Source organism: Ixodes scapularis, unplaced genomic scaffold (genome assembly GCF_016920785.2).
Source record: "Ixodes scapularis isolate PalLabHiFi unplaced genomic scaffold, ASM1692078v2 ptg000225l_1___fragment_3__unscaffolded, whole genome shotgun sequence".
NCBI classification, from domain to species: Eukaryota; Metazoa; Arthropoda; class Arachnida; order Ixodida; family Ixodidae; genus Ixodes; species Ixodes scapularis.
The window spans coordinates 447,363-469,916 of NW_024609942.1; the positions used below are offsets into that span (position 1 = coordinate 447,363).

General features: G+C 48.2%; 2 protein-coding genes and 1 long non-coding RNA gene across 3 annotated transcripts; 2 read left to right on the plus strand and 1 right to left on the minus strand.

Moving 5' to 3' along the window:
* The first annotated feature begins 3,014 nt into the window (after window positions 1–3,014).
* On the plus strand, window positions 3,015–10,852 carry LOC115322746 (putative nuclease HARBI1). The gene is made up of 4 exons (XM_029983100.4): window positions 3,015–3,235; window positions 3,771–4,190; window positions 6,504–6,739; window positions 10,143–10,852. The coding sequence occupies exons 1-4, from the start codon at window positions 3,015–3,017 to the stop codon at window positions 10,448–10,450; spliced, it is 1,185 nt and encodes a 394-aa protein (XP_029838960.4). The 3' UTR covers window positions 10,451–10,852.
* A 529-nt stretch (window positions 10,853–11,381) lies between these two features.
* Window positions 11,382–12,224, minus strand: LOC121833975. The gene has a single exon (XM_042287706.1). The coding sequence runs from the start codon at window positions 12,222–12,224 to the stop codon at window positions 11,382–11,384; it is 843 nt and encodes a 280-aa protein (XP_042143640.1).
* Window positions 12,225–15,085: 2,861 nt separating this feature from the next.
* LOC115322729 lies at window positions 15,086–22,278 on the plus strand. The gene is made up of 3 exons (XR_005716498.3): window positions 15,086–15,143; window positions 15,424–15,466; window positions 22,234–22,278. It is a non-coding gene; the product is annotated as an uncharacterized LOC115322729 (long non-coding RNA).
* The last annotated feature ends 276 nt before the right edge of the window (window positions 22,279–22,554 follow it).

The following is a 22,554-nucleotide window of genomic DNA, read 5'->3' on the forward strand; positions in this document are numbered from 1 at the left end:
TGCTCTGGGGTGGCTTTTCCTTGGCTTGAGCGACACAACTCCAAGGACAGTCGTAATCAAAATTTTGAACAAAGTTTGCAGACAGCTATGGGGTCGAAGAGCCGGAGAGATATTTTCGAGCCGTTTTAAAATTTTATAATGCACTTTTCTCGCCAGTATTATCAGGTCCATTTTTAGTTTGCTTTCAGAACGAATGATAGAATGTTTTATGGATTCATGTTTTATTTTTTTCCTTTAATTGCTGAGCACTTTCTGTGATAACTTATGCTGACCTCTTGAAGGCGAGGCATGCTTAGAATTTAGCTGTACGAGTTCCTCATCCATAGTCGTCTTCCAGAACTTTATAATTTTCTTTGTACATGAGCAAGAGGATAGCGTCTTCTACCGAAATTTTTGCTTTTTTGCCGTAGAATGCAAGTTCATTATGTGATATTTTTCATAACATGTTTGCAGATAGCATTCTTTATGTCATGGAATGGCATACATTGTATTTTTCATTTGTCTCTTAGGGTTCAATAAATGTTCAATTCAACACATTCTAATTGATGTCGTAATGAGCTTCCCTTACTGAATTACTGCTGTGGTTCAGTCAAGGGCTAGACCACCCCCCTCTACTCTGTTTCCAATTAGTAATGAGATGCGCATAAAGAGACAAGTGATAAGTGAAGCGTGTTGCCTGCAATCCTCTGAAACAAACAAAACGTGTCACTTGATCTCCCAACAGGAAAGCTCCCCTTGCCTCGTTTGTGGCAACCCATGATGCTTAGAATGGTTCAGCCGCGCAGTACGATGCTTGGGGCCACTGATCGCTCGCTTAGAGTTTGAAAAAGGGGGCCGCCGTAGCACTTCCCAATTGCCCCCGGGGTTATGATCTGGCTTACAAGGAACTGTTTTGTATTACTTCATAAGTTGCGTTCACTGTGACTCACTACTTTTTTATCACGTGCCTCGTATGTGGTGGTGTGGCTATCGCCCTAAGTGAAAAAAGTGTAAATGTGTTCAGTAAACATGTGTTCAGTAAACATAGCTGTAAATCATATCATAATAATAATATAAGAATATGCAATACCATATATGATCTTTGTACAATTTGCAGATTCTGATATGTGTATTGGACAGATTCCTATAATATTTTCTTTCGCTGGGGCCTATACCTCATTTCACCCTTCGTCCGAGCGTGGCGGACACTGCCAATTAATCCAGCGTCGAAAGTGCGTCATATGACCTTGAACTCCACATAACCAAACTTCGCGTGATACTCTCCCGGCGCCGGATTGGCTGGGGTGGCCCAGCATCCACTGGGCCACCCCAGCGGGCGCCCATCCATACCAAGCACCCTTTCCCAAGGGTGTTATTAAGCACCCATTATGAAGGGTGCTTGCCTGAACATTATGAGGGGTGTTAGCCCTGGTACAAAATGATTTACACCCTTAAGTGCGTAAAAACTTTTACTGTGTACTGAAGGCTTCGACTTCCCATTAGTGCCAGTAAGCTTGTGTAAAGTGAAAAATATTATAACTGAATATCGTTTCACTGCCCCTTCACCTTTTTTCTTTTTTTACTGCTGCATTGCCGAGGGATCTTAACGGTGGGACCACGGAGGACTGAAATGGTGGTCGCAACCAGTGTTGTAAGACGTAGCACTCAAAACGCCCATTAAATGTTGAGCAACCTTGCAGCAGCTTCGCTTGTCATTAATATGTAAAAGTTTTTGGGGTTGAGTTCTCAAACTTGAGCGCCGGAAATTGTTGACAATCGTCTGAGGAACACCAAAATTTTCTGTTAGTCTGTAATAAATTATATATGAAGTGTATAACTACAGCCACTTTCTGCCAAAGACTGGCCGAAAGTCAATGGCCAGTAGCTGGCCAAATGGGAATGGCCAGTAGCTGGCCAAACGGGAATGGCCACTGGCTAGCCAAAAGTGACTGGCCAGTGCCTAGCCAAAATCGAATGGCCAGTGGCTGGTCAAAAGTGACTGGCCAGAGGTGAATGGCTAGTGACTGGCCAAAACGGAATGGCAAGTGACTGGCCAAAGGTGAATGGCCAGTCACTGGCCAAACGTGATTGGCCAGCCACTGGCCTAAAGTGAATGGCCAGCGACTGTCATAAACTTGAATGGCAAGTCACCAGACGAGGACGCAAACACTGCTATTGCCGAGCACTTTGGCCAAGCTTGGGCCATCGAAAACCTGGTTTCCCATAGTACACTTGCCAGCGATGGCCCATTCCCAACGTGCTGCTTGGGGCCTGCAGTTATTTTTTGTTAGTTGGAGCTGGAGCGATGTGGATTGCTGCAACCTTGCTGGCACTTGGGTGAATCCCCGAAGCATCGATTTTGTGTCCAAGGTACTCTACGCTTGTCTTGCCAAACTGGCACTTGTCCTTGTTGACCCTCGGTCTGGCGTCTTGCAACCGTCGCAACACAGCCTCCACACGCTCGTTGTGCTCTTGTTTCGTTTTTCCCGAGATGATGATATCATCCAGGTACGCTACAACACCAGGGGCCGCTTGCTCGAAAGAGTTGAGACACAACTTGAGACAGTCTCAGCCGAGACCGAACGTGAGCCACTTGCTCGAAACGAAACTTAGTCTGGACTTGAGACTGAAACCGAGTCTCTGACTCAAGTTGTGTCTCAAGCCGGGGGACAGCCCCGTAGCAAATTAGCTGGCGGCCGATTTAAGACCCAAACTGAGACCCAAACGGAGACCCAAACTGAGACAGTCTCAGAGGTTAGCCACTTGCTCGAAACGAAACTTAGTCTGGACTTGAGACCAAAACCGAGTCTCTGACTCAACTCTAGTCTCAGATCGTGAGACAGCCACGGAGAAGGCTCACTGGCGGTCTCAGAGTGAACAAAATGTCGGACGTGGCTACGACAAGTCGGGTCCAAGCCATCTTTGCCGCGTGGATGCTGTCGCGGGACCGCGTATTCCGCGACCGCTTTCACCCCTTCGACGTTTTCGACGAAGAGGGCCTCCAGCGTCGTTTTCGGTTTGGCCGCGATGGGATCATGTACATCGCCGACGTCTTGGCCAGCGACCTCATACGACCAACGAGACGCAGCCATGCAACCCCCGTCCTGATTCAAGTGCTCCTAGCGCTGAAATTCTTCGCTACCGGCACCTTCTTGATCACGGCGGGGGACTTTCTGCATCTGCATGAATCTACAGCGTCACGGTGCGTGCGACGAGTGGCCCTGGCTCTGGCAAAGCAAGCGCCGCACTTCATACGGTGAGAAAAAAAGAAGTCCTAACACTAGCGTTTCTTTTTGCCGGTGGGCCAGTCAGCTGCAACGTAATTTTGGATTTCGGGGAACAGAGACTTATTCAACTTGTTTCGTGAGAGAAAAGACTTCTTCAACTTGTTTTCGTTAAAGAAAACCTTTTTTTTTTCACTAACATGCAGCGCCATTATTTAGCCCTCGATATGCGTGCTCAAAGCGATGTCTGGTTATTGCTACGGTCCGTAATGGTGGGTGTGGTCCTCGGCACCCTCGGCACTATCTTTGTATTATGGAGTGTTTCTCATTACGAAAAAACAACGTGTTTCACAACATGTTAGCGGGAGTAGCTGGTGGATACTGAAGAACGTTTCGGAAAGGAGGGTGCGTTTCAAAACAGTAGCGAATAATACGTACTGATTCACACTCGATCGTGACAAGCTTTATGCGAATTTCCGACTACGTCATAATCGAACATGTGCTAGATTCAACCAACGTTATAATTTATTTTTCAACTGACAGTGTAAATCACATTTTCTACTTCAGGTGGCCAACAGCAGCGGAAGTCCCCGAACTGCAGCGGCAGTTCTACGCCGTGGACGGCTTTCCGGGCGTCGTAGGAGCCATCGACGGCACCCACGTTCGGATCCAAGGGCCACCGCTGCACGAGGAAGTGTTCGTGAACCGACACTTCTACCATTCCATCAACGTGGAGCTGGTGGTCGACGCGCGCTCAAGGATTCTCAACGTGGTTGCCAAGTGGCCCGGAAGCGTCCACGACTCGTACGTGCTGTCGCAGAGCAGTGTCGGGGAGAACTTCGCAACGGGCGCGTACGGCGGCCTCCTCATCGGCGACAGCGGCTACCCGTGCAGGCCTTGGTTGATGGCGCCTTTTCGATCGCCGACCACGCCGGCCGAGTGTGCGTACAACCAGACGCACGCAACGACTCGGTCCGTGGTCGAAAGGTAGGCTTTAGAGCTAGCTGCTCTCAGAGAAGACTAAGGCTATACGCACGACGTCGTGCACCTCGACCAGAGAATGGTAAACGAACGACGTAAACGGTTTGGTTCTCGTATAAAAACACAACTGTCACAACGAGATTTTCAAAGTGACCATCGTGGCATTGCAGATAGGGGCTACAGAGCCCAAGCACGCCGTTTCACTGCACAGCTAAATATAGTTCACCTAAAATAATTTGCTGGGTATACTTTCACGAGTAAAGCTATACACACTCCGGAGTGCACTTCAGACGGAAATGGCTATACGCACTCCGCTAAACTCGTATAAAACGAATGGTCACAACGAGTTTTCTTAGCGATAGCATAGCATAGTGGTTAAGGTGTCTGCTTTGTATGCAAGTGGACGCGGGTTCGATCCGCAGTAGGTCTACTTTTATTTTTCTTTTTTCTTGAACATTTTGTTTTGTCGAGGCATTTGGCGATATTTACGACATTTCTTTTTTGCGATGATCACTAAGAAAACCGAATGTTGTCGACGAAACTTCGCAGAACTAAATGGTATGGGACTCCCTTTCCGGAGGTGCGATCGGGGACGGCGGGGCTTAGTTTGCAGACTGGACGTCGCGAAGTGGCATGTACTGGCTATGTTTTGTAATTAGCAACCGTACACTGTCGCCGCGAAGCGGCGTGAATGCAGGCGGGGGGCTGGCTTAACACGCTCCCCAGTGATACCGCGCCGTTAGAAAAGGGTGGCCCGATCGGCATGAGCTCTCTGCGGAGTGAGTATAGCCATTTCTTCCGAAATGCACTCCGGAGTGCATATAGCTTCACTCTACTTTCACCACCAAGTTAAAATTGTTCTTTTTAGCTTTCATTCCACAATGTTACTATAATATTAGTCAGGGTGGGCCAGACTTGTAGCATTTCTTTTTAGCTCCTTCGGGGTTTCTTGTTTTAAATTTGCCGCAGGTTTTCTTGTTCCCTGCAGAACAAACATGGCATCTTTCTCACGTGCATTGGCAGGGGTGGGAATTGAGCCACGACTTTTGAGCCCAGAATCTCTGGGTTCTGCAGCATGCGCTTTCGCTATATATTTTCAGAGCTGTGGTGCACCACCGAATCCCCCTAGGGCCAGCAGTAATTGAATGCGATCCGAATGGGATTTGACTTTGCGCCTTTGCTTGGGAATGTTCCTATTTCGGTATATTGCGTAAGCGCTATGATTTTTCAGCACCAGAAGAGTTAGCGTATCGATAACCTCAAAACTGCAGCACGGATGAACTTCATGGCATTTCTTAAATTGATGCCCCATATTCATGTCGGTCGCAAGACATATATAATTCTACCAGATTGAAACCTGTGTAATTTACCTTGCAAGTCGGTCCGGGTGCTTCAGTCAAAGCGTTCGCTTGTGTTTAGAAACGGGTGAAATGTAGGAAAATATCTCGGCTGTTGCAGTTCAGTGCCCCCAACCGCAATTCTCATACGAAGGAGTGAACTGCAGGAAGTGCAGGTCTGTTAATCCAGAACTTAACAGAACTGCTTGGTGTGATAACACAGAGCCGTTAGCTCCGCCCCTTTAGATTTCTCTTCATTGCACAGAAAGTTTATCCTAAGTATAGGAAGTCTTGTCAATAAAGAGATGCAAAATGAGTGCGGTACCTGATACAAACACTGATGACAGCTCAGCCCCAGTGCTTGTTTGTGGAGAACATTCTTTTTACCCACAGCCTATAATGCGTGCTTGATGCCACGAGGGATGCACGTCTTGTTAGAAGATGTGAGTTGCTGTACATGTTGCAAGCCTAACTTGATTTTTTATTTATGTGGCACCCTCTTTCCACTGTCTGCGTAGAAAACACGATGCAGCAAACACATTCAGGTGATGCACCTTGATTTGATGGAGTGTCCAGATTATGTTCGGCGTGCCTGGCAGTTTCATAAATGCGGATAGCTGGTGCCCGAATCAAGGGGTCCATCTATCCACTTCTTCTCCATTAAATCAGCATAAAGAGTTTTTTGAGAGGTCTGTTCACCTTCGCGGCATCACCGCACCATTCGCAAACATGAGCCTCTCCTCCCTCTTTGTCTATTTACTGTAGTCCTCTTGGATGGAGTGCCCTCTCTGTCAAAATGAACCAGTTCTCTTTCAAGGCTAGTTCAGAACACAATCTCTCCGTGCCTCCCCCTTCCTGCCGATAACGAGTGGCATCACTTAACTGTGTTTCTTGCAGTGTGGTACCGGAGAAGGGTGGCAGTTAAGCCTGCCTTAGGTTATATAAAATGTGCCAGGGGCCCAATGAAGTTTTTCGATCGCAGGACGATCGGGCAGCTGAAGCGCCGCTTCCACTGCCTGCACGCCGAGCTGAGGATGCTGCCAGAACGCTGCTGCACCATCGCTGTGGCGTGCTGTGTGATGCACAACATTGCACAGCACTACACGTGCAGGGAAGGTGACTGTGACCTTCCACCAGAGGTTCCCGTGCCTCCATCGCCACCCGAAGCAGACGATGGGGTTGCGCGCCGACATGCAATTGTGCACCAACACTTTCGTGGTGAGATTTAAGCCTACAAACACAAGTTTATCCCTTATAAACTCGTGTAAGAGCAGCACTTTTTGTTACAAGATATCTTTTCAAGGTATTGGCCACATGGGATTTAAAAAATATATATATTTGTGCATCCAACACTTAATGTACTTGCAATCAAAATTAATGGTCTAATACACCTCCATTTCGAACCGGGAAAGAACAAAAGCATTTTAACAGACCTGGACTGCCATACATGTGCAAGCTTGTCACAATGTCTGTGGGCCCCTTTGTTGATTAATAGAAATAACGTAAAAAAGACACAGTCCACAGCTCACATAGGAAGAAAAGAAAAAAAAAAGATGATTCAACTGGTCGACATACAAAACGGGCCACTCATGGTGTAAACGTGAGCAGGAAAGCGATGACAGGGTAGAGGGTGAAAATCAAAAGATATTTACTGCCTTCACCAAGATGACAAAAACAGCTCACGCAAAAAAACTAGGCGATGCGCAGCACACGGTTGTGAGCAGACAAACAGAAAACCCAACAGTAGCTGAATACATAGCCACAGCCTCAAAGCGAACGGGCGCAGTACAAGTAAAAATGAGTCTTATCTGCCATCGACGCTGATCTAGGGGGCATGAATGCCTTTTTCATGGTTTTGGTCCAGTCAGTCGGACGATTTCATCTGGTGCACTTCCTCACCCACCTACGCCGCAACACAGGGACCAACAAAACTCGATGGGGAACAATGACTTTCCAGCGGCAGGCTCAACTCATTGCCGTCTTCACGACCGCAGGACAGGAGAGCAGAGTCTCCGACTGCTCTCTGGATTCTGGCCTTTTTTCCTGCCAGTCCACTTCTATATACAAGAGCTAGCAGCATTCTGGAGACACTTGCTTTGACGAATCAGAAACAAGCTTCTTCGCTCCAATCAAAACTCAATTTTGTGGTTTTCAGAAAAACAACAAACACAACGCTACTTTCACACTTCATCCAGCTGGAACAGCGTCATTGGGCGGTGGTGTACGCGGTCAGCCAACATTCTCCGTTCAGCGCATACAAAAAGTTGCCTTTCCGCTAACGAGCTGTGCCCCTACCGTTTCCCTTTGGCTTCCCCACATGGTTGAACCGAACACAAGTCAAACACAAACAAAACAAACCTTTGATTCTGGGTGGTACACATACACAAGGCGGCCTTAACATAAACAAGCCAGACCGCAGGAAGTTTCTCTTAGATACATTCGGCGTGGCACAACAGAACACACACACAAAAAGCAATCGGTTCTCGGTAGGATGCGTACAGTACACAGTACACAAGGCGGAGTTGAGATAAGAGAGCAAGGACGTTTAAATAGGGCAGGACCTGGCATGACGTCGTACCCAGTGACGCCGGAAAAAGAACCCAAGCCCAGACTGCCTCGCGCACCGACGCGCTCTCATCCAAACTAAATTCAACCAGGCTCCCATCGTCTGCTCTCCGCTCGGTCGTTAGGCTTGGGCTATGTCTGCTCCATGCCTGCGGTCTGCTTCGTCTGCTCGCTGTCGCGGCTGGCTTTCGATTCGATCGGCGCACCAAAAGATGTTTCGTTGCGAACGCGCATTCTCATCACGGCGGAGTGAAACCAACATCTTCAGGAAGCAGGGTTTGTTTGGCTTTCTCAACCCGCGATGGAATTCTCAACGTTTTTGTGTACGACGACTGACACGCGATCTCTTGCCAAAGCCGCGCTACGACGGCTCGTTCTAGACGACGCTCCAGGCACGGTCTCGCGGTGTCGAGAGCGTGCGCTACACACCCACTTCCTACTGGTCAGGCAACTGTTGGGCACCAAATCTCGCCTGTTCGACACCGATTCAGTGGACGCTGCCATCGCTGTCTTGAAATATTGGGGCAAACAACAGCGTTGCCACGGAAATGCCATGGCGACGAGGCTTGTTTGCCCCAAAAATCAATTTGACGAGCGCCCCATTGGGTGAGAAGAGTTCATGGTCACACCTACTTCCGTTACACTTCGCTCCATGTATGGAGAATACGGGCGCCACCTCCTGCCCCTTATAACCTCCTTGTAAGCGAGCCAGTCCCCGGTCGCTTCTTTTTGGGATTCACGGCCTGCTTTGACAGACCACTCCCGCTAAAGAAATGTAGCAACAACAAAACAAAACAAAAAAATAAAAATCGAAGGGATTCGTTACACTGAATCGCAATCTTGGTTTTGAAACGTGCCTTTCTTGCAGTATCTCTTGTTCTGTGGAAACACATTCCTGAGTGGCAGTCTTGCGTAAAGGCCCATACAGGCAATAGACCGATCTCACCAGCCAGTTTGACTGCACCACCACTGCTGCAATGCATCAAGAGAACTTCAGTCTTTCTGCTTGTGTAAGCACGAGATGGTACGAGTCCTCTCGTGCATTGTCCTGGCACCGCCGTCTGCCTCCTCTGAACTAAAGTTATGGTGGCACCACGCATGTGCCGAATTCTCAGTCAGATCAGTCTGTTGCGTTAGACTGCGTTGCGACTGCAGGTAACAAGTAAATATATACTTTGTATGCCGCGTGATAAGCAAATTAGGTGCTTCGTTTTATGTGAACTACAGACAATCCGCCGACTCATGGCTACTTTTCGATGTAATGCAGTCAAACACACTAAAACGCAACTGCGTGTATGAGCGTTTACGACGTTGCACTGCCATTTTGCAGCTGCATTTTGTACTTTCTTTCATTCTCACTCCCACTCAGCTTTGACATCAGCAAATGGTGGATGCATTTGTCGTCTTCTTGAAATGCAAAAAGAAGACAAATGTGCTGGGATTTTGGCTCAAATTACCTCAAGGAACTTTGACAAAAGGCAGCAAGAAGGGAAAGGATTGTAACGAGTCCAAAGAGAAGAAAAGCATTGACGCTTACTGCATGCGGTGACATTGCACAAGCCTGTACAAATGCGGTGGTGTGGAAGGCAAACATTTTTCTTGAAGTGGGGCCCTTGCACGTGTTTATACAGTAATGATGTTCGCTTTTACTTGGCTGAGTGTGTAAAAGTTGCTGCATACCTTTTATGAAGCCATCATTTCTTTAGTTCTGCATGCTGCCAAACGAGATAATGCAGTGGAAGATTTGTGCATGCTAGATACTAAAGGTGGAGACATCGACGAGCACTAACCAGAAAACATATGCTTATTATATCTACAATCCCCTCCTTTAGGGCCTTCTTCTTAAGCAGCTAGTCCAAGCAGGGCAAAAACAGTCTTGCACCATTCTCTAAACATATAGGGTCGCATTCTGCGTCTCTTTTGATGCTTTGCGCTCTGCCTGTGCCGTTCTGAGCTCTTCAAGGGCTGTATTTAGCCAAACAAGGACGCATTGCTGCTTGAGTGGCATGTTTTCTGGCTTGCACGAGCAGGTCTTTATAATACTGCCTGTCTGCAGCCCGTGTGCCGGCTGCCGAACCTGCGGGCGGTGTGCTGGGGCTTCAGGCTGGTCGTGGACGAGGGGGTCCCGGTCGTCGTCGGCCCGGTGGTACTGGTCGCCCTTCAGCAGCAGCAGCTGCTGCCTCAGGCTCAGGTGGTCCCTCCGCCATTGGCAGAGGCCTTTCCCGGCGTGGCAGAGGCCTTTCCCGGCGTGGCAGAAGCCCTTCCCGGCGTAGCAGAGGCCCTTCCCGGCGTGGCAGAGCAGCTGCTGCACCAGACTCCAGGGACGTCTTGTCCTCTTCCAGCAACCAGTCCGAAGGCTGGTAGTCTCGTTCCCTCAAACTCCGGCACCTCGAGGAAAATGACCCCGGAGTCCACATCGACCTTGTGGCTGAAAGCCCAACTTCTGGCCCAGCCTCATCAGTTGCTAGCCGCACATTGGCTGGGGCTGTGTTGACCCTGAGGACAATCCGCAAGGTTGTGTGTCATGTCACCCCTGTACATATTTTGCAAGCACTCTTATTTATTTATTTATTTTTGTTTCAGGAAATCTTTTTGTGTGCTTGTGGATCAAGCTTGATCCCTCAGGTCTTGGCCGTTGTGGCTATTGTAAAAGTAGCTAGGCTCGAGCAGAGCCAAAATACGTTGTGCAGGTCAAGCCCAATATTAGCTGTCGTGGCTATCAGTTGTGAATGCAGCTGGCTTCAAGTGGAGCCAGTGTGCAGTGTTGATGCTGATATGGTGTGTTCTAGTAGGAATGTCACAAAGACACGTTGGTTGCGAAGGTAAGAGCGTGGCATTGCTGCATGGCCGCGTGGCTAGCTCTAATGGGGCTGGCCTTTTATTGGGAATGTATGCGACAGCATAGATGGCGTTAGGAACCATACAAAACAAGTCATAACAGGTCCAAGCCACCCAATTTTCTGGTTGCTTGTCCCTGTGTTTCTTTCCAATGGTGAAAAGACTACTATGCTAAGTATCAGATGTGCTTGTGGTTATGCAAATTTAGGGGGTATGCTTGTCAGTGCTCATTGGACACCATATTCAAGCTTACGGCTCAGGATGACTTCTTATTGATATACCAAAAAAGACATTCTTCGTGTGGGCAATGTGCGTGTTGCAATTGTTGTGGAAGCTTGCCGTCGGCATTTGCTCAGCATCAACGAGCTCAGCTATGGCCACCAGTTGTCAAGGATCTTTCTCAGTTAAGAATTAAATAGTCCGAGCAGTAAATGTCGTACCGTTTAATCGGCCGTTCTTATAGTTCAAGGTATACAACAAAAAAACCTCCTGCCTCCTCTGCTGCTGCATTGTTTGGAGCCTTGTATGAAACTTGTCTGTAGTATTGCACCACAATGTCATGAGGCATCGATGTGATGAGGATATCGCAAAGCATGGCCGCGAAACTTCCGGTCGGCACGTTTAGTGAGTTGAGAGCTCGAATGTTCAGCTGCATAGTGTCGTACAAGTTCCTCAGACCCATGGTGTCTGTAGAAGATCGAACACGGGGAAGATTTCGAAGGGCCGCCAGGTGTACTTGCTCTATCCTCTTTTGATCACCAAAACGTTGCTTTAGTAGTTGAATGGCATCAGCATAGCACGCTTCCGTTGTGGGTAGCCCTGCTATTGCAGCTGCTGCGTCTCCAGTCAAGTAGCGGCGCAAATAATGAAATTTATCCATCGTTGACAACGTGCGATTTGAGTGAATTGTTCCTTCATACTGTTCCCAAAACGTCTGCCACTGGGTGACGTCCCCTCTGAAAGTAGTGATGTCCAGTTTTGGTAGTCTGGATCCACTCATCCTGAAGACTGTGTCATGCGCATTGGGCGTAGTCGTTGCTGTCGCCTGAACCATGGGGCGTCTACTGTTCTCCAATTCCGCAATCTTGAAGCCAAGCTGCGCAATAAACATGACGGCATGGCCTTGACATTCGGCAGCAGCAGCGTACTCGTCCTCCAACTCTGCTGATAGCAGCGGCTCTAACTCCTCGTTAATTCTATCAAGCTCCGCGTTGCTCGTAGTCAGGCGTTCTTTGCATCCGATGAGCCTGCTCAGGTCTATATCAGGGCTGTTCAGCAGTGTGGTAGCGTCGTTTATCATCCTGGTATTTTGGGCTCGTCAAGTGGTACGCTTCGCCTTCAGTCTGTCCATTGCGATTCGTTAGAGTCGATTGGCTTTCGCTTGGTTGGCAGGAATCCCTCTTGAAAGATCTTCGCGTTACAATCCCGATGATTTGCCTCCGTCGTTAAAGTCTCAGAGTTCCACTGTTAGGGTTAGCAACGAAAGTCACCAGTACCTGGTACATTTGCAGCTTCGTCTCGGCTCGGTGGTGATGTCGTGAAGCAGTTTCCCGGGTTTCGGCTCCAAAATGTCGAGGATCCTTCTCAGTTAAGAATTAAATAGTCCGAGCAGTAAATGTTGTACCGTTTAATCGGCCGTTGTTATAGTTCAAGGTATACAACAAAAAAACCTCCTGCCTCCTCGTCGTCTTCCAAGTATCGCTGTCATTTTCACTTCATCCTTCTCGATTTTCCACACCAGTAAACATTAACTGTTAAATGAGTGAGATAGGCCAATCTTATACATATTCGTGGCAGACTCTCAGCTTTGTCTTTACATTGATTTAACTTGGCATCTCAATACAATGAACCCAAAGAAAAGTAGTTCGAAGTGTTGTGTTTGTGACTTTCGTATCTACCCAGATGTAGTTTTCGATACAAAAGAAATTTGTGTTGCTGCTTGTCATGTTTCGGCTTCACTTCGCAAAACTTCTAGCCTGTGTATTTTGTAATGATGGTGTGGTGGAAACACAATCACCTTTGTATCGTTAGCATTGCATAACTCTTGGAAAATGTACCCTCTAGCATTTCAACAGTGTAGCAGACTAAGTCTGCTATCCATAAGTGCAGTGGCCTTTCACTGGAATGCCGACCTTGAATTTTAACTCGAGTAACATGGCTCTAAGTTTTAGTGTTCTTGGATGTGCATGGATTCTTCTTGCTCTGGATGGAACATGCCGGAATGTTTCCTCCATTGGGCTTAGTATTTAGTACTGCATACCCAAGATATGATTATAAATACAATGTTAGCTTTGCTAGTAGAACCGCTATTTGTGTAAACCTGAAGGCTCTAGACTTGACTGCATCAAATGGCACATCATGAATTCAAGTGTAACCGTAGAAACAGCAGTAACATGACAGCTCGCTAATTGGTGTCGATGCCCCCTTCTATGCCAGCAAAGGTTTGGGCTTGTACTGACGACTGCCAGCGCAGCTTCAGCCAGTGGTGCGAGTTGGTGGTTGTTGCGCCCTGTGCCTGTGGAAGACAAGGCTCTTTTTATATTTTGTTGATGCATTGAATCTCGGCTGATTGCGGCAAGCGCATTCGTTGTTTTAACTTGATTGTATTAAATGGTTGAAATACACAACTCTTGACTGCTTCTATAATTTATTTTGGGGAATGAGAAGTGAATAAAATTTCCCTCAGCACAGAATTTTGCTTGATTGTGGTAAAATCCAGAACTCTTCATTACTTATATAATTTAGCCGGGAAAATAAGAAGCAAACAAAATTCCTTCAGCACAAAGAATGTTTCATTTTTATGTGCAGTAACACGTATAACTCGCTGGTCGTGGAGTGTGCCTTCGTAGAAACTGTCAACTCTGCAGCTGCAAAATGCATGTTTTGGGCATGTAGTGCCCACTTCTTTCGTCGTTAAATAAAAACGTTTCAAAGGAAGCATTATGCAAAGCGTCAATGGATGCCGCGAGTTTAGCACGGATGCGATCTCCTGACATTCTTTCTTAGCAACTTATGTAATCTTGTAAAATATCTCTCGAATTACGCGTTTTCGTTTCTTCATTTCCTTCACCCATTGAAACTTTTCATCTACGTACCAAATTACTTTCTTCTTTACCTTGGAAGGGATTCGTGATGGACCGGCGACGTACAGAGCTATTCCTTTTTCTTAAAAAAATGGGGCACCTTAGCTCGAGCAAACATTTTGTAGACACCTTTATTCGGCGTATGCGCTGGATGGTGGTGACAGACGACACGTTCAGAACCGCGGCTCGCTGTCGCTTTTCACATGTAAGCGAGGTTTGCACGAAATACATGACGCAGTTAAGGCTGAACCGCATGTAAGCGATGCGTCGCTCGATTTTTGGATTTCTAGAGAGGCCACGTCGCTCATCACCTTCGTCGCTTGCCCCCGCCGCTTTGATGCGGTTTGCCTTGTCGCGAGAGTGACCGAGCAACAGCAAAAGGGGTTGCCGTCGTTTGTCTCGTCACTCGCCAAATGGCTTACATCGCTTAAACGACGGTCGTCGTTCGTCGCTGCCCAAAACGATCGCGGCGTAGCTGAAGCAGACGACCCCGTGTCGCCATCCACGTCTGTATTCTTCGCTTTCCCCTGTTTTCCCCAGATTCCCTCTCGAGGTACTGCTCACTCCGTTGTAGGTACCGAACTCAAGTTCTGACTTGACTGAGACGGTTCCGATTTCGTTTCGAGCAAGCGGCTCAACCGGCGTCTTACGCTGGGTCTCAGCTGAGACCCAAGATGAGACCACACGAGAAAACAAAATGTCGGACGTGGCTACCACCAGCCACTACGCACCGGCTACAAGTCATTTTTACCGGGTGAATGCTTTCGTTAAAGCGAGTTTAGACTACTTCTACGCCATCGACGTCTTCGACAGGAAAGTGAGGAAAGCCTGCCACGACTGTTTCGTTTTCGGTTTGGTGGTTTCGCAATCGCTTGTTTTCCTGTGAGCTTGACTGGTCACCCACGTCCTGGTGCAAGTGCTCAGGTAAGAAATAATATCAATAACACCACTGTTTAGTTGTGCTGTTTCGTAAAGGCAAATGTGAATAAGTTTGGCATAATTATAACTTATTTTTGCGGTTCAGTTCCTGACACAAATGCAGCGCCATCCATTCAAGAAGGAACGGAAAGCAAGACGTAGTACGTAGTCTTATTGTTCAGACGATTTTCAACCCGAGGAACACGGAGTTTGCCGAGGTACAGTTCCGAGGCAATCCTTTCTTTGTAAAATGATGTGTTTTGTGTTTAAAAACAGTCGGAAAAGCAAACAGTTTCTCAAAATGTCAGCGTCAACTCCCGACGGACGTCATGTTCCAAAACATTTTGGAAGATAGCGAGTAGCTTGATACGTTATAGCAGTGTTTATGAACCTTCGCTAGGAATTGTTATGGCGTGGCTATATATATTTGAATCGAAACTGCGCTAGAATTTTTATTGTCTGTCATGAACGAATCCCAGACATATTTCTCCACTTCAGGTGGTCACCAGCAGCGAAGCTCCTCGGAACCAACGCCGGACAAGTAGGTAGTCCTCTTGGTGGTCGGCATATGCTCTCAGATCGTGAGGTGGTCGCCAAGTGGCAAGGAAGCACCCATGACCTCCACATGCTATCGCAGAGCTGTATCAGAGACAACTTCGGAGGAGGAACTTCAAACGGGTTCGTCATCGTGGATGGCGATCGGCTACGATGGCCGTGATTGATCGTGCCCTACCGCTGGGTAGACACGCCAGCGGAGTGCGCATACAACCAGGTGCACAGAAAACTGGAAAAAAAAAAGTAAGGGTTAGAGGTAAGGGTTGTTTTTGAATTAGTTAGGTACAAGTACTAATCATGCTGTCTACGAATATCTCGGGGCCAACTTTTTTTAAACGGTCTGATCATACTGTGCCTGAAATAATGAGGCCGTAACTAACAAACTTTTTTCAGTACACTTCAAGTATAGTCACTGCTAGATCCTGGCCGGTAGATGACGACAAGATACAATTAACTATTTATTAACTCAAGATACAAAGGCTACATGACAACGTGACAGGTTTGTTGGCTGGTGTAGGCCGTTGACTGCATGCTTTGCAATGTTCGCGCGGTGTAGCATGGTCTTCTAGGTTTGGCATCTGTTTCCAGATGGTACCACCACAATACACAACACTCCTTCCCCCTAAGTGAACTCTTTCTCGAAGAGCTCGAGCCCCGTCTGATCTCTTCTGCCTGGCCACATCCACATCTTGCACTGGGCCCATCACCAACGTTTGCACTGCGCTGCCTGTATCCGGGTGCCCGGGTGGTTCAGGACGAGCAGCTTGCCGTTCTCCATGGCTGATGCTGTCTGTTGCAACTCTCAATGCACCGCTCCTACACACCGTGTCGACAGAACGTCGCATGATAATGCCCTCCTGGGTGCGGGTTTTGTAGGAAACTGGACCCGTCATTTCAACCACTGTCGCCAGTATCCATGAAGGGCCACTGCTGTAGCTGCATATGAATACTGGGTCTTCTGTTCGAAACATTCGTGACTTCGGTTGGGCTCCTTCGCTGGAATTTTCATCAGCTCCCTTCCTCATGCTCTCAGTCAGGTCTGGGTGCAGTCGGTCAAGTATCGTCTTCGACCTCCTGTTCATCAGCATATCCACTGGGCTCTTGCCTGTCATCATGCATGGTGTTACATGCTCCTGTAGCAGAAAACTGGTCAGATGCTGCCCTCATGTTCCCTTTTACAATATGCTGTAGCGAATCTTTCGTTGTGTGCACCATGCGCTCTGCTTGTCCGTTAGTTGACGGGTGGAAGGGTGCTGACGTGATGTGTCTGATGAGACCGGCTTTCAAGAATGTGCGGAATTCTTCGGAGGTGAACTGAGCCCCGTCATCCGAGACCACGGTGCTGGAGTTGCATTTCATGCGTCTACTGAGGCACGAGGAGGTGCAGGTCGTGACTCTTGGCATGCCATGCACTTGATCACATGCTCTTCTTATGCTTCTGTCCATCTTGGGCCACCACACATAGCTGCGAGCCAGAGCCTTCATTTGGTCGATGCCAGGATGTCCGACATGGAGGGCCTCCAGCAACACCTTCCTGCCTTCTGGGGGAATTACGACCCTGTTCCCCCAAAGTATACATCCTTTGTGAACCGGCATCTCATGTTGTCGAATCTTGAATGGCTGGAAATTTGCCTCAAGGCCGCCTGGCAGCTAACCCTTCAGAGCCCAGTTGAGAACCCTTCAAACGGTGTTCTTTGCTGTCATTTGTGCGCCGTCCTTGGCGTGGAGCGGTGGATTGGATGTGTTCTCCAGAAACAAAACTTCTAGAGGAGGTGGCACCACAAACTCTGGAATGGTAAGTGAGAGGCAACTAAATGCATCGGCATGTTGTATGTCCTTCCGAGGTCAATGATCCAAACTGTAGTTATAAGCATTCTGTAGGATCGTCCAACGCAACATTCGTGGAGACAAGATGTATGGCATTTGCTTTGCAGGTGTGAACAGTCCCAAAGGTGGTTTGTGGTGTTATGATCTCGAAGGCAATACGTGTAGTCGTGGAACTTCTTTACGCTTGCCAGCACTGCATAGGCTTCTTTGTTGATTTGAACATAGTTTGGCTTAGTAGATGTCAATGTGCGGGAGTAAAATGCGACGGGGACCTCTTTGTCATATTCCGGTCGACGGCCAAGTACAGCTTTAATGTATGTCTTATGGCGAGGCATCACAAGTGTGCACAAAGGGCTTTGTTTCATCATAATGGTGCAGCGCACTTGCTGAGGACAGCAGCTGCTTGCGTTCGTTGAAAACTTGTTCATGAAGAGGCGTCCACTCCCACCGTGCCTCTTTGTCAAGTAGCTGACGTAGTGGCTCGGCCACTGCTGCCTTTTTCGTAGAAAGATGCAATAGAAGTTTAGCAGTCTTAGGGAAGCCTGTAGCTCCTGTTTGCTTGTTGGTACTGGTGCCTCATGAATCGCCTTCACCTTTTCTTTTGTTGGGTGCACACCCGTCTCGTCAATAAGAAATCCCAGGAACTCGAGCTGCGACACTTCAAAATGGCACTTTTCACTTCTTACCCTGAGTCCAGCATCAGCAAGACGGTGCAGGACTTCCTCGAGGTGGCCTGCCAACTCTTCTTTGGTGCTTGCAGCAATTAGAACGTTATCGAATTATGACGCAACCCCGGTGATCCCCTTTAGGAGGTCGTCCATGAAGCTCTGAAAGATCCCAAGAGCAACATTTACTCCAAACCGTAGCCACTTCACTCGAAATGCTCCTCGATGGGTTGTGATCGTTTGTGCCTCCGCCGCTTCTTCATCAATCACCAGCTGCTGGTAAGCTTCTGCCAAATCCAGTTTTTCAAACAGCCTCCCCCCCCCCGAGAGTGATGTCAGGAGGTGCTGTACCATGGGTGTCAGGTACGGGTGTTGAGCCAGTGCCTTGTTGAAAGTGCACTTGTAGGCGCCGCATATTCTAATGTTTCCAGTTGCCTTCATGGGCGTCACAATCGGGGTCTCCCACTTTGGTTGCATGACCGGCTCGAAAATGCCTTGTTCAATAAAGCAATCAAGTTCAGCGTCAATTTTAAGCGTGAGCGCAAAGCGCATTTGCTAGGGTTTTATGCGGATTGGCATCATTGTAAAGTCAAGGTGCTGCGATACTGGGGGTCCCTCAAACTTCTCAATCTTTTACCCAAAAACGCCATCGTACTTTGCAAGCACACCTTCAATAGACAGCCCTGTGACCTTATTTACCCCTAGCAGCCTGATTCCCAATGGTTTAAACCAGTCCATGCCAAGGAGGGTTGTCCACTGTCCCTGTGTTACTGGCAGTTTCTGGTCTCCTTCGAAACTGCTGTGCTTGACATGGACCTTATACACCCCCTTTATCTGCACCGTATTGCAATGGAAATCTGACTAGCGATTGAAATGGCTCACCCGGTGCAGCATCTTCTTTATGACCTCATTTGTTTGTTCTGGGATGATCGATAACTCTGACCCCTAGTCAACTTCCATCATTGCCGACGTCCGGTGCTTACGTGTCTGCGATGCCTGTGGCGGGGCCAGTTGGTTAGTATCGTACATATCATCAGATTGTGTGTTCAAGTTCAGAACGTTCGCCATGGTTTTGGATCCTCTTGTTCCCATGGCCTGCTCTGCGCTCATTGTTTCATGCGACACACACAGTCGATGCGGCCGATTTTTCTGTATAAGTGACTCTGGGCATCCTTAAATTGACAATACTCCCGTGCGTGAGCTCCTCTGCACCCATTGCAAGGCTTTGTTTTCCCGTGGTATACTGTTTCCTTGTCGGTTGCCTAAGCGTGTTTTCTCCTTCCTCTTAGTCCTGATGTATGGCAACGTTGGTTGCCACAGTTGGTTCTCCTCCCCTCACATCGTGGTGCCTTGAGCCGCCGCTTCAGCTGCCAGCACTTCTTCCTGAGCGATCTTGAACGAGAGTTTTTTTTTTTGCGAAAAGTCGAGCTTCAAGAGTTTCATCCCTCAGGTCACACACGAGTAGATCTCACAGTGTTTCCGTGAGATTTGGAAAGTTGCAGTTTTGTGACAACTGCCGTAGTTCCACAATGAATAAGGCCACAGACTTCTCGGGACCCTGATTCCGCCGGTAAAGGCATTCTGGCGTACAATCTCCGACGGTTGGCTGAAGGTCTTCGTTTTGGGAGTTGCCAACGCGAGTATACTATAGTGACTGTACTAAGTCAAAAATGGCAGCACCGCAAACGCTAAAAAAAAAAACAGCACGTTTTCTGGTTGGGTTGGTGATATCGTTGGCCTCGAGGTGGAAGTTCAATCTTGCCTCGTAGGCGTCCCACTTCTCCGGAAACGCAGGGTTGAATTCTCCTATCTGTCCCAGGGTCGCCATTTCTTGTCGAGGGTACAAGGGGGGTACCCGAACAAAGGGCGATGTTCACAAACCTTCTGCCTCACCTGTACGTTCCGATGTGGGGCCGTAGAGTGCGGCAGTCTCTATGCAATCTTATCCTCATCACCACATGATAGATCCTGGCCAGTAGATGATGACCGGATAACATGAACTATTTATTGACTCAAGATACAAAGGCTACGTAATGAAGACATGATAGGTTCACTGGCTGGCGTTGGCCGTTGACTGCGTGCGTTGCATTTTTTCCGCGGTGTGGCGTAATCTTCTAGAATTGCGGTCCGTGTCCCCGATGGTGCCACCACTCTACACACAACAGTCACCATGAACAGTCTGTTGAAACTGTGGCTATTGCCAGAAACTTTCGAATAGGACACTGAAGTAAAAGTTTTTGTCAGAAAAAATGGGTGATTACAAGCACAGAGACATCAGGACCATTCAGCAGATGGGGAGGGCGACAGTGGTGGGGGGGAAGGGCAAGTTTGCACTCCTCCCCCATATCTTTTCCATTAAATTTCTGACCTGTCGGGGGGGCAGTCTCTCCCCCGCCCCCCTATTTCGTTTCGACGCCACTGTACAAGCAGAATGTGATTACAACCATCATGTCTGTAGTCGACTATATACTGGTGGTTGAGGCGACGGCCATTTGCAGCGAGAGCTATGGTAAAATGCGCCTGATTCAGCTGTAGCACTTGCTATGTATCGCGGCGATAGTTTCATTGAGTCGCCCCGCAACAGAGTAACTGTCAAAGAAAAGAAAGTCCGAGTGGCAGAGGAGGGCTGCGGCTGCACAGTTGGCAGGACTCTTCGTGGCGGTGCATTGACAACACTTTTTAACATTTATGTTCACACACTCTTTGCATCAGCCTTGCCTGTTCATGATAACGATGCCCTTTGCCTTTATCTTCATGATGTAGTTTCTATGTTTTGAGCGCACCTTCGGGGCCTCCTCGCCGAGTACGGGAAGCATGCCTCGCCGCGAGCTCGGCCAGGCAATGATCAGTCGGCAGTGGCCCCCAAATGCATGCTCGCTGAAACGCTGCCACCGAAACATCGGCCTTTGCGGTCCATGACATATGGATCCTTGCATTGTTTATCAATACTTCACTAACTCATAACTTTACTATGAGTGGCGTTTAGAGCCGCTGGTCAAATAATTGCAGGATTCCAGTTATGCCTTGAACCGCATATTTAAATTTGTTCTTCCGACACAATAGCCTTTCGCATCAAAACTTTGTCGGTGGCATATTGGAACTTTCTGCTCGTAGCACACTTTACCAACGCCGAAATATCCCGTACAGGCTGGTTGAATGTCGTCATCGTAAGTTTGGCACAGTTTTTCAAGTTCGCATGCCAAAAACCAGGTAGTTTTGTAGAAAATATGGTGCACATCAGTGCATGTCCGGGCAATTTGTGGCATCCTATGCCTTGGTAAGTGCTTCCATGTGGTGGGAAGTCAATCACCAGCATGGTGCGGGGCCCCGGTTTGTTTGCCGTCTGATAAGCAAGTTAGTTGCTTTGTTTTATATGAACCACAGGCAGCCCAAGGAGTTGTGGCTACTTTTCGATACAGTGCAGTCAAACGCACTGAAACGAAACTGTGTGTATGGGCCTTTACGCCGCTGCGCTTCCATTTTGGACCTGCAGTTTGTACTTTCTTTCGTTGTCGTTCCCACTCGGCTTTGACGTCAGTGGATCATAGATGAAGGTTGCTCAAACATAAAAAGGGAGATGAATAGTTAGGTGTTTTGGCTGAATATGCCTTAAGCAACTTCGACAAAGGCAGCAAGAAGGGAGATGATTGTAAGGATTGCAAAGGAAAAAAAAAGCTTTGATGCTGACTGCATGCCACGTCGGCGGTGACATCGCTCAGGCCTGTACAAATGCAATGGTGCGCAAGGCAAACATTTTTTTTTGCGGGTGCGGTCTTTACGCGTGTTTATTACACTAATGACTTTCACTTTTACTTAGCTGAGTGTGTAAAAGTCGTTGCATTTTTTTATGATGCATCATTTCTTTAGTTTTTCATGTTGCTAAATGAAATACATAATGCAGTGGAATTTTTTTGCATACTTGGAACCAAAAAGACATTGAAGAGAACTAACCAAAAAAAAACTGTTTATTGTATTTACAAAGTAAAGCTAAAACGGCAGTGCCTCTTTGCAAAACTAAAGGCCCCTCCTCCCCTTTAAGGGTCTTGTTGTAGGGCCTTCCCAAGTAACATGAAAATTTTTTCTCCCTGTTCAATATAAAAGTTTGCAGCCTTTTTCATCATTTCGGCAGCCTCGCAGGCTGCCCTTGCTGCCCTTGCCTGCTCTTCCGTCGCTTTCAGTTTGGCAAGGAGGCACTGCCGTTCTAACTTTACGTTCTCGTGATGTTGCTCCATGATGTCCTTATAGAACTGTTTGTCTGCAGCCCGTGTGCTGGCTGCCGAGCCTGCGGGTGGTGCGCTGGGCCTCCAGAGCGGTCGTGAACGAGGTGGTCCCTGCCGGCCCAGTGGTGCCGGTCGCCCTTCAGCAGCAGCTGCTGCCTCAGGCGGTCCCCCTGCCACAGGAGGAGGCCCCTCCCGACGTAGCAGCGCAGCTGCTGCACCAGGCTCCACGGGTGCCTCATCCTCGTCCATCGGCCAGTCCGGAGGCTCGTAGTCCTGCGTTTCTTCGGACTCCGGCACCTCGAGGAATGCGACCCCGGGGTCCACTTTAACTTCGTAGTTCAGGACTCTGTCCTCTCCAACCT